Genomic DNA, 12,129 nt, shown 5'->3' with positions numbered 1-12,129 from the left:
ATTGTAAAAGCAGCCTTGCAGGGCAACAGGTCTCCAGCTACAAGAGACGCTGACTTGAATAACTTGCTTTACTTTTCTTTTTCTAATTTTATGTACTTCCCTCTTAATTAAAAAATGCTAAGGACAGCCTTTTACTTTACTCTGAGCAAACCTCCTTCACTTCCTGGAACACTTTTCACATAGCCACATGAATAAAAATAATTACTCAAACTAGGAAGTTTTCCTTGAATTAACAAAAGAATCCTATATCCTCTCCTTGTGGAGCAGACTTATGCCAAACAGACTGCTGCCAGCAAGGACAGCTGTCTCACACAACAGTCTCAGCTGGAAGGGCAGGAAGGTTCCTTCACACACAGAAGGATCATCAAGTCCAACTCTCAAGTGACCAACCCATACAGGGATTGAATCTTGGCATTTTAGCACTGTGCTCTCACCAGCTGAGAGGACCCCAGGGTCTCAAAATGCCTATCTTTGCACTCATGATCCAGCTTATCTGCCTTTTTTCTCCTCCATATAGATGTTCTGAGATCTTACACTCTCACCAGAGGCAGATGATATCATGGAAAGGAAGCTGCCCACGAGCTAATCAGGCTGTTATGTACACCTCTAGGCACACAGCTAAAGTAAGGCTACCCCTGTGATTTTTCTATCTCCCTACCCTTGGTTAGATATGCTGACATGAACAATCTTCAATTATTAGTGCTGATCTCTTACTGATGCTGTTACAGTATTAGGCTCTTAATTCTGTAATTATCCTGTTAATTCTGAACAACTCTGCTTTTCTTAAAATGAGCCAGAGTCTGATTTCAGGGAGACAGCTCCATCCTCTTCAGACACAAACCTTTAGAGGATCTAGTACTATTTTTGACTTCAGCTGCCAAGACTGAGTGCTGTGAAATGAAACAACCATTTCACCTTTGAGAAGTTGGCTGTTCTGTTAGTCAGTGAAGAAGACTCTCCCTTGATTTTACTTTTACAGAACCCCTACTGATGAAATGCTACTTACTGATGTGCTCAGGTCATAGAAACAGGAGGTACAGAGAGGCTTTTTCCCTCTCCATGTTTGCAGTCAGCTGGCACAATGCAAATGGAGCATGTCCACAAAACAACTGGAAATCAAACATGACCCAATATGGCCTGAAATTACCTGTGTACACTGGGGCAAAACTTCCTTCACCTGCTGGGGAATTAAAATCCTTCCAGGGCTATCTTTGGTATAGACATATTTTTTCCCCATTGTGTAAACAATTGACTTATTTTCAGTAACAATATTGTGGCCTACTGGGCATACTGTTCTTGGCAGTACTTCTCTAGCACAAAGAACATATTATCTTCCAGTTCTTTTAGCTAGCTGCTCCTTTTGCTTCTGCTCTAAGCCAGGCCTGAAGAACAAGATCCCTGATATAAGTGGGAACCCACTGACCCCAAAGTTGCTCATGCTGCAGAGACATGGAGAGACTCTTGGAGGGGCATCACTTCCATCTGGGGGAAAAACACAACCAGGTTTCTCTCCCCAGAAAGCAGCAATGCCAGACACACAAGGAATGGAATGGATGGCAGGTGAGTAGAGGGGAAGAGGAACCAAATGGGACCATGCTCAGTTCACCTTCATCATGGCCCAACAAGACCTCTGTGCTCTTCACTGTGGCACTGGGGTGAGTACTAGAGCCAGCCCACTCTGAGCTGAACAAAGGGTGTTCATAGTACTCCTCATCTGAGCTGCAGGGCTCCTCCTGGGGCACAGACACTGAAATGGAGGGGGCCAGGTGCCACTCCCTGCTGGCTCCTGCAGTGACTCCCCCACAGCCAGGGCCGTGCTGGAGCAGCCCCACCTTATCCTCCGCCCCTGCATTTACAAACACACACAGACAGACAAAGGCTGCAGGACAGACACACACACACAGGAAAAACAAAACAGGATGGACACATGCTCTAGCAGCACCAGCCACTGCCATGCTGGAGTGGATGACACCAGCCAGGCTATTGGTTAATGCAGGATGGAGGAATGAGGCAGTTGTGCATTTTAACACAGGGAGCATGTACCTGGCCCTTTCTGCTGGTTTACCAACATCAGAAACCAATCCTAGCAGTAAGTGAATTTCAAAACTACACACTAGTAGCTTAGAAGAACACATGCTGTGCACAAACCACATCTCACAACCCACACTATACTCATATATATTACACACCTGACTAACTGTACTAAAAACCTCTGAATGTCGTGACATAACTGTATTCCTCATAGTATTCCGATTTACTACTGAAAATTGTAAAAATTTAAAAAATCTTTAATTAAAAAGAAAACTAGCTTATATTTTGGCCAGTGGCGATTTTATTTTTCATTGTACCTGTTTCAAAATTCCCCACTTTTCTTTTTCCTATAAATAAGCAGCATTTAAACAACAACAACAACAACAACAACAACAACAAAAAAAAAAAAAAAAAAAAAAAAAAAACCTTCCTCAAAGAACTACCTTTTTTCCCTGACAAAGGCCACAAAGTGCTGCCCACAGCAGTCTCTGTTAGTCCTATATTTTATGCTGTTGTGTCATGTTTCCATGGGTGAACTAGCTCCCACCTCAGTGTTTGCTAATGTTTTGGAATGACAGGCTTATTCCCATCACTGTAGCCTTGCAGAAAATCACATTAGTGGGACTACACCAGCTACTGACAAGTACAGGGAGGGGCAGTTTTTGCAAGACAAAGAAAAATAACACTACCCAATGAAAATGACTGGCCTACCACCTCAGCCATACAAGCCTAGAGGGGACACTTGGGAAGTCCTGTAGGCTGAGGAATCCTCTCATCACGAATGAAGGTATGAAAAATGAAACATCTAGTACTAGAGAAAAGAGGTTTAAGTCCATTCTCAGTGTATGACACCTGGTAGTTTGATGAACACTGATCATGGGGTGCCTTAAGCAGCTGCAGCCGTTCCACTGGATTTCCTACCAAGCTCCAAGTCCATACTTAGTGTCCCTGGCCTTTCCAAAGGCAATTATAACTTACAGGATTTCCCCCAGAACTGTCACTCTTAGATCCAAAACCGAAAGCAAGGCTTTAACACAGGCATGTTAACAGATCCCTTTGTGGGATGCCAAAACAAGAGGGCTCAGGAATGCTGCCCTAACTGTGATTACCCAAGCCTTGGAAACAATTTTGATCCAAAACAACCCCATTCATAGGAGCTTTAAGGTTCTTCCTGGCAAACAACAGGAAGTTTTAAGTTTCTTTCTACAGTACATCATGAGAAAACAGCATCTGTGTCTGTACAAAAAGCTCCTCTGCTCTCTCAGGTAACTGGCAGCAAGCGTCCTGTAATGGCATGGCATGGCATGGATTTCTTCTGCCTGGGAAAGGATTGCTCTAGGACAAACCAATTCCATGGGTCCATGTTTGAGACTGATGCCAATGCTGAGGCTGGATGGGACCAAAGGCATGCTGTGTGCACAAAGACCCCACATGGAACTCAGTTAGGAGAACTGTATTCACAGTTTCTTTCAGGGAACAAAGAGTGCACAAACCACTGATAATTTGGCTGCTTCTCTTCTGTAGTGGAATCCAACCCTCATATTCAGGGATTTATGCAATATTAAAAGAGGCAGGTGTGGAAAGAAAACCTGGCAACCAACTTCTGCCAAGCAGGAAGCTCTGCAGAGCACTGCAGTAGGAAATGCTAAGCACAGCATTGTGCCCAAGCTTCCCATTTCCCCCTACTATTTAAGAGCCAAAAACAAGATATCAGGGAATCATCTCAATCTATTTGCAGTGCAGAACCTGTGGATTTCTTCTCCACAGAAACATCTACAAAATTCTGTAACAGATTTGAGGGGGTTCAGAGTTTGCAAAAGGCAAATTACAGGGGGTGAGCCTACACTTCAGGGCACAAGAGACCAGGAATGAACTCCCTCCTAAATCCAATAAGGTTCAAAACTTCAACTCCCCCTTCTCTGCAGGGTGTCCTCACACCAGCCCATGAATTATTGAAGACAAGAGCTGAATGTGCAGAAGCACTTGCCACCTATTCAGCTGGAACTGGGACACAAAGATAAGAAGGGAAGGTTGATATGGTCAAGAAGCTGAACACAGAGAAGGAAGATGTGCAGAAGGGGAGGTTCTCCTTCCAGCTGTGGGTTTATTTACCCAGGGGCCCTTCAAAAGCAAAATGCATCACCAAGAGTGAAGGTGAAATCCCAGCACTTGCCTATACTGTTGCAAACAAGGCTGAAAATCCCTTCTTTATACGCTCTGAACAGACTGTAGGAGAGAAAAGAGACCTTGCCTCTGCTCCTAAAAATTGCAGGAACTGACAGCAGTAAAAATGGTTAATATTTGCTATTGTGATGGTCCAAAATCACCAGGAGTGCAAAGCCTGCTGCTTTTTGGGGCTGTGATATCTGTGGCTATTTTACACATTTACATTGGTTTTTTATCAGTTTGAAGGAAGATACTTTCAGAATTAATGCAGATAATTTCATTAACAGGATAATGATGTCTTCTAAGGAGGCTGTGCTTTTATTTCAGCAACAAGAAAAATCCTTTGTTATTACAGTCCCTTCTAATCTTTTCTGTCTCAATACATGGGAAAATCCCTAATGCATTTTAAAGTCCAAGATTAAAATCACTTCTCACAAAGGCTAATTCTGCTTTACTTTCCTTGTATGTTTTGAGAATGCCTTTCAAGAAGTAATTTCCACCGTCAACAGATCCATTTTCCAACACTTGATTCTTTTCAGTTTACAAAACAAAATTATTTGGTATATAAAGGCTGATCTGCCTATTTCAAAGTGGAAGACAGTCCATCAGAGGCACCCTTCTTTTCCTTAATGTTTAAATTTCTTTTACATGGAGACATTGTGGACCATCATCAAAAGGCAAAGAGCACAAAAGAAATGCCAAGAAATTAGAATATTACGTCAGTCCTGCAAGGCAGATACAACTGATAAAAGGATTAGAGGGTGCTAGGAAGAATTTAATTTCCTGAACAAAATTATGTTATTATAGTTGAAATGAATATAATAATTTCAATAAGGCAAATCAGTTCTCTTACCTTCTGCAGCAGTAAAAAGGGACAGGTTCATTTGAATGCTTTCCTGCAGCCAAATCCAAGAAAACCTACATCCAACCGACTCCTTTCTCTCATGAAATAAACCTGACCCACAAACCTCTCTGTCTTTCCTACCTTTTTTTTTTTTCCCTTTTAATTTGTGTTTGCTGCATGGCTGGCCACATCCACCTTTGTCAGTCTACAACAGTGATTTCCTTCCTACATTGACTGAAGAAGTCTCTTGGATTCAAAGCAATGCGACACACACTGACAAGTGCATTAGGAAGGGCTTCTAGGAGAAGGGAAAAAAAAGGTCTGAGGGAGACACACCAAGGGCTCACCTTTTTTTTTGTTCAATTTATTAATAAACTGTATTTTACTAAGCAGAAAGATGGACAATGTAAAGATGCATGAGGATGGATAGCCAAATGTTATAGGGAACAGGAGGTTTAAAGTACAGGAAAACTGGGTCAAACCTTACTGAGGCAAACTCTTCTGAATGGGAACTTTGCTTGAATAAAATTGACAGGTCTGGCTCGCTCAGGTCAGCAAAAACTGAACTTACCCACAGAAAAAAAGGACTGTATCTTCTAATACAGAGCAGAGCACAAGATTTTTACTGCCATTTTTACCACACTGAACTGACAATACTGACATTTTTCTAAAAAGCAACATAATAAATTTGTAGTGAAATTATTTCTAAGTTTTTTTTGTTGCTTCAAACAACTCTACTGTGAGTTCCTGTTTGAGAGCCAGACATAAACAAGAAGCTTCCAGCACAGTTCATTAAAGACTCAGGACATGACTTCTATCTATACTTCCCTTATAAAACTTCCACCTGCTCTTAAAAATGAAGCACTGAATCAAAATCTTCCATGTTGTGGAAAAGTCGCTTTTGATTAATGTTAAAGAAAATTATTGGAAAGTTATTAAAACCTAGGACATTGTGTAAGTCATTGAAACATCTCCCAAGCACTGTCCTTTCAGCCCTTGTAACCACCTCTCTGCAGGGTAAGTGCTATTATATTAATTCAATTCTACATGCTAGGAAAGAGAAAAGCAACAATGTTCAGTGAGTTGCTGAGTCATTTGCACAGCTGGGAGCTGCAGTCTGGCAGTAGATAATAACCCCAAGTTGTAGAGTGTTTTCCACCTTCCTGTGTTAGTACAACTAGCAAAATGCTTTCCATTTGCTGTGGGGCCAATCTACAACCTTCAATTAAACAATAGAAGGACTTTATACAATCCTAAAATACATGCAAATATACAGCTGACACAAGCAGCACACAAAGCTGAACCTAAACCTGAGGATAATGGAAGAACCTTGACACTGGACTGAAGCAGAAGAACAAGTCCTTCACCATGATATGGAAAAGCAAAAAGCATACATAGGACTAACAAGTGAATTATGTATTAAAAAACAGTGATAAAGCCCTGGTAACAATTCTAAAAATCTTTGCTAATGCCCTACCAGGTCTCTTTTCAATTAATATTTTTGATTGCCATTACCTCTGTGTGATAAGTCTAGGAACTGTTGTATTGTGTTTTAAACACACAACAGGCAGATTAAAAAAAAAAAAAAAAAACAAAAACCATCAATTAATCAAATTCTTTATAACTGTTCCTAACCACACCCAGTGGGCTCTTCCAGTAGAGTGGACTGACAAATGTTGTTGTTAACACAGCCTGTAATTTCATTGTGTCAAAAATGACTGCGTGATGGAACACGCCTAATTGCAGTGTCCTCATTAACTGAGTCAGAGAATGCTAGCATGTGAAATAGCAACCATCCACTTGCAAAATTCACAGAGGCTCTGTGTTAAAATACCAACAAAGTTTGTTCAGCAGATGATGGGAAATTATTTTCATGCACTTATGTAACAAAAAGAAAGAGAAAACGCTGAAAGAAAATCCGAGAAGGAAGTCAGTGGAGACATAAAAATGTGACTGACATGAGTTCAACTGACAGTCCCCTGGAGATTCTGAACCCAAATCCTCCTTATCCCCACGATACAGCTCAGTTTGAACACCCTGCTGTCTCCCTGTGCTGCTGGCCCTGATGCAGCAGTTGTCTTCTGCTGAACAAAGCACTCACGCACACGCCTACACTGCGGCAGCTTCCAGGGATTCAGGCCTCTGCTCAACATCAAGGCAACACTTCAGCTCCTTGCTGGAGGAGGTTTCAGCAGGAGGAAAATGCAGTGATCACGGGCTACTGAAACTGAACACTCGTGCAGAACAGAATAGAAACTTGCTTGGTAAGACTAGAATGTGATTGCTGCACTTGGTGGGCACAACTTCCGATACATGCAGGCACTGGAGCATGAATTACACGTCAAAGGCCAAAGAAATGATCCAGCTCTGAATCTCCTTGCTTTCATGCATTTAAGATTCCAAACCAAAAGGCAATGGTAATATTAGAAATGCAGCCAAACACATCTCAAGAAACAAACAATGACCTATACTTAATCATACTTTTGGTGACCACACTGGGACAGCAGTGGCTCACATTGCATACAACAGGCAAAAAAGTGAGCAACACTTCTCTTTTTCTTTAGCATGGATGTACTTAGCATATCCCTTAGCTACCTCTGTGCATGCATCTACCTCATCCATGCACTGCAGCTGGTTTGCACATGGGGAGTTACTGCTGAGAATGCCTTATTTTTCCACATGAGAAGTATCTCCACTGCAGAAAGTATCTCCATTTTCTGATTTCCCCATCCTTTAGATTCATGTCTCATCCCTCTGCTGACAGCTCTGCAATGTCCAGGAGACCCTTACCTTCCTCCAGAACTCCAGTCTGCTCAGAAGCTGGTGATGGAGGTGGGGAAGGAGGCAGGTTGGCTGACTCTTCAACTGCTAGAAATCAAACAGGGAAAATGAGATAGAGTCATTAATTCCAGGAAGACCAATACATGATGTAAGCTGCAGTCAGCCGGTTCTGCCCAGCTGAGGAATTATCTGATGGGGACTCATGCTTGCCAGATTTTTAGACAGATCCTTGCAGAATACATAGGCTTTGTAAAATAAAAGGATTTATTCTTCTGTTGTTGTTTTCTAATGGGATGAATTATGTACAAAATTCTGGTTATAGAGCACAATATAAAAATCAAATATGAGATACTCTTTTAAATTGCCTCTGAAAAAGTGTTCAGTCACCCAAGGCAACAATAAAAAAGCTTATGAGCACAGAGTTATTATAAATTCACACCAACTATCAGAAACTGGCACCCAATCTCTTTAATCCACCTTGAGTATGTGAAAAGACTCCATTCTGCACGCTTTTTTTTCTTCTGCTGCGTTCAAGGTTAATCACAGAACACATGCAAATATTGCTTGTCTAAATGCAAAAGATATCAGCACAGGGAACTTATATCAGCTGTGACATAACAGTGATTCAGCTGAGCAAGGCACAGTGAAAACTTAGATGCACTTGGACTGGGATTTACATTCATTCCCAGTCATGAGAACAGATGCTGAAAATAACTTTTTTTTCAATTACTTCAATTCAAGTATGTTGAAATTCTAAACAAGCTTCTTAAATGAACTCAGCATGACCTTTGCATTTGATCTCATACCAATAACTTAGTCAATTTTTTTCTTTAAAAACAGATCTCCTCCTGGGGCTTAACCAATGTTTAAAAAAAAAAAAAAAGAACCAAACAAATCTGTTTTAACAGCTCTGTCTTGTCAACAGCACCTTTCAACAGGCAGATCTCAGTTTACTGTTCAGGGCTTCTTTCCAAGCACAGGCAGAATTTTTCAAAAGCCCCAACAGAATTTTCCAGGCTTCCTCCTATTGATTTCAGTGTGATTTGGAGAAGACCATATGTGACTTGTCCTTAAGATGTGCTGTCCAGGGACAGAGTTTGTATAAACTCATCACAATGTATCTGACCACAGAACTGTAACACCAAGAGTTGGTTAACTGAGGACATCCTTCTCACAATGTCTTTTAAATTACTTATATGACTAGATGGAACTGAATATCCACTTTGCCTCTCCCAGGCCTGAGTGAAGTGATTTGGAGAATTGAGGTCTTCCATGTAAAACTGACTCTCTGCAAAGAAGGGAATTACCAAGCAACACATCTCCCTGCTGCAGTTCTAAGTTAGTTCAATGAAGCAAAAAACCGTGGGAACCAAATTTCCAACAAATATTCTAAATTACTCATTGACTTTAATTCATTCCTAGGCAAGGCCAAGCACTGCACCAAAACAAGCAGATTACCTGTGGGGGAAAACACTGCAGGGCATTGTTTTGATTTCATCACAATGAACATGCACTCAGCAGAATCTATCCCAGGACAGGCTGGCATGACTTCCTTACCTCAGGATGAAGAATGTCCTTTCTCTGGCCTTCGTGGACATGTTTTTAGTTACTGCAAAAGTTTTCTGGCAAGGAGCAAGCACTTGAGGTACAAATGGCTTGATACCTACCTTCTTTTATAGATAGGTAAGATAGATGCACAGACATGTATATTTCAGAGATAATAAACAGAGGAGGCAAGAGGAGGATGGAGACACAGCATGGACCAGTGGCATTCTTACCCCTTCCAGTACAGATTGCTGGAATTGGCTTTTGCCACATGACTCCTTCTTCCACAATCTGCCCTCACTCTGCCTGGTGCTCTCAACCTGGTGTGCCCCATTCATTCCTTTCTGCTTCCTGCAGAGGTGCTGCCCCCTCCATCCATTTGAGCAGCTGCCACCCAACCAGCAAAGCCTCACTTTCTTTTTATTTGTCACTCCATCTTTGCCTCTTCAGATGTTAATCCTTCACATGGCTGAACACAAACAATCCCAACCAACACGATGACAAACCCTACCACCAAACACACCCATGGCTACTCAACCATGAGTCAAAACCAAGGTGGAGAAGTGCTGTTAGAGCAAACAGGGAATGAAGTCACAGGGCCATGAAGAACAAGGATCCTGCTATAATCCTGTGGTTCCAGCACATTTATCCACTGGTGGCTATGGTTTACAACCACAACCATAAGCAATGTGAATACACAGCTGGAACTGCATTTTTAATACACATACAGACATTTGCAGACACAAGGATACCTGGAACATTCTTTGTCTCATTTTACCTAAAGGTAGTGATCCAGGCTGATCTTTGTGCTGGGCTTCTTTTTCCTGTTCACCTTTCAGGACTGCTACAGCTTCAGCTGTTACTACTTGTACTATCCTCGCAGACACTTCTTCTGTGGCAGCAGCAAAGTCAGAAAAACAGAAAGAAAAGCATGCTAATCAGAATGGTGTTCTGAAATCAGAAAGATTAGCTTAAACAATAAAAAACCAGAGGCTGATTTAATCCGTTTTTAAAAGGTAATCTTTTTTCCTGAAATACAAGGAAATCATTAAAAATAAAAGAGAAGAACCAGATATTCCAAAGGTTTCAGTGGAAAATGCCATGTATTTATAAAAATCAGGAGCTTGCTCTAATCAGGATGCACAAAGCATCATTTTTAAATGTTCTTTCTATTAGGCACAATGTGCAGCAATTGCAATATTTTAAGACAATCATTTATTAAATGCTTAGAAAAATGTCTGTAGGTATTGTTTTGCAAATGGGTAGAATGGGCAGCTGAGTAATGTGTTTTTTGACATTTAATATACAAAGCTAGCTGCATTCCAACATGCCCTTTGGACTCTAATTCCTCCTCAGCAGCACACAGTATGCATTAAAGGCACTTCCCAGACAGCCATCTCTGCTGGTGAGGGGCTTGAAGGGCCAAATAACATTCCTGCATGGTTAAAATCAATACTTCACCTTCCTCACCCCTTTGAAGGCTGCCACACAAAGCTTTATTTAAACAGTAGGTGTGAGTACCATGCAGAGGGATGGCAGAGATGACATTTTTTTGGTGGAATGGGCTCCTTGCTGCTGGCCCCCAAGCTGCTCTGTGCATGGAGCTGACTCAGGCACTGCATGCTTGACAGAGCTGGGTGCCACAGAACCCACACTCTGCTCTTCCCCACTGCCCACAGGCTGTAGCACACCTGGAAGGGCTGAGAACTGCCTGCTCTGGTGAGCAGAATGTAGAAGTAGGACCACTTAAGGAGTGAATTCTTCCAAACCGAGAAACTGTCTCAGCTTGACTCCAGACCCACTCAAAGGTGCAGTGAGACCTCATCAGGCACACAGCTGCATATGGAAGCAACCAGAGAAGTTTCCTCCCCTCTGGAAGTTCAGGTGCCTTTGAGGTAACAAATCAAGATGTTAAGGGCTGGTCCAGCAGCATTCAGAGAGCAAAGGGTTTGTGGTTCTTATCTGTATTTGAGTCTGCTCTCCCTTAGTCATTAATCAATGTATTTCTCTCTCTCAGCCAAACTCAGTGGAAATAAAGGCCTTCCCTCTCCAGCTATATCCAAGTGCTGTCTGACAGCTGTTCCCAACACAGATGGAGCTGACCCCCAGGGAAGGCCACAAGCTGCACAGTCAGAACCCACCAGCTGCACAGCTGGGCACACCTGGGAACAGAGCAACACTTCACTGCTTCTCCAGCCCTTGTGTGGAGACAGAGGTTTGTAATGGCAGAAGTCAATACACCCTGCTCCTGCCAGAGCCCCCATTAGTCACCATCCTGAGGGCAGGAATAAAAGCTCTGCTCACTCATTACCACATCCTTCAGGCAAGAACTGGCTGGGAAGGACAAGTATGTTTAAATCAATGCCCTACATGTAACTTTACAGCAACCACTCTGACAAGGGACTGTCCATTAGATTAATAATGATTTATTTTCACAGTCACTCTTACAGAATTCCCTTGTATTTTTAATGTGAAGCTATTCCTCTTCATTTGTCCTTTAGAAAAGCCAATTGATTTTCCCAAAAAACACAGATGTGAATTACCACAGCCATGTTTCTCTAAAACCAAAGTGCTATGTTAATCTTACTTTTACACAAACGATTTAACGAGATATTAAAAATCCCCACCCACTGGCAAAGAACATTCCTAATTGTTGGTGTCTATACCTTACAATTCACTGCACTCCTGGCTGGTCATCTGGAGGGCACTAACTGCAACAGTTCCATTGGCTGCTGCCAACAGCAAAAGTAGATGGAGCAATA

At 42.0% G+C, this 12,129-nt stretch overlaps 1 protein-coding gene across 19 annotated transcripts in view; it reads right to left on the bottom strand.

Moving 5' to 3' along the window:
• MAP2 (microtubule associated protein 2) overlaps nt 1-12,129 on the bottom strand; it is a 219,263-nt gene that overhangs the window by 39,415 nt on the left and 167,719 nt on the right. For 15 of the 19 annotated variants that reach the window (XM_063162599.1, XM_063162601.1, XM_063162604.1 and 12 more), the window contains exons 5-6: nt 10,146-10,259; nt 7,832-7,909 (exon numbers count right to left, since the gene is read on the bottom strand). In XM_063162599.1, coding sequence (XP_063018669.1) covers nt 7,832-7,909; nt 10,146-10,259 — 192 coding nt within the window. The remainder of the gene's footprint in view (nt 1-7,831; nt 7,910-10,145; nt 10,260-12,129) is intronic. The other 4 variants (XM_063162615.1, XM_063162616.1, XM_063162613.1 and 1 more) reach the window with 1 other exon arrangement.

This window comes from Melospiza melodia, chromosome 8, assembly GCF_035770615.1.
Source record: "Melospiza melodia melodia isolate bMelMel2 chromosome 8, bMelMel2.pri, whole genome shotgun sequence".
Classification (NCBI taxonomy): domain Eukaryota; kingdom Metazoa; phylum Chordata; class Aves; order Passeriformes; family Passerellidae; genus Melospiza; species Melospiza melodia.
Note: the sequence above shows the minus strand (reverse complement) of the source record. Positions and strands in the feature narration are given on the sequence as shown.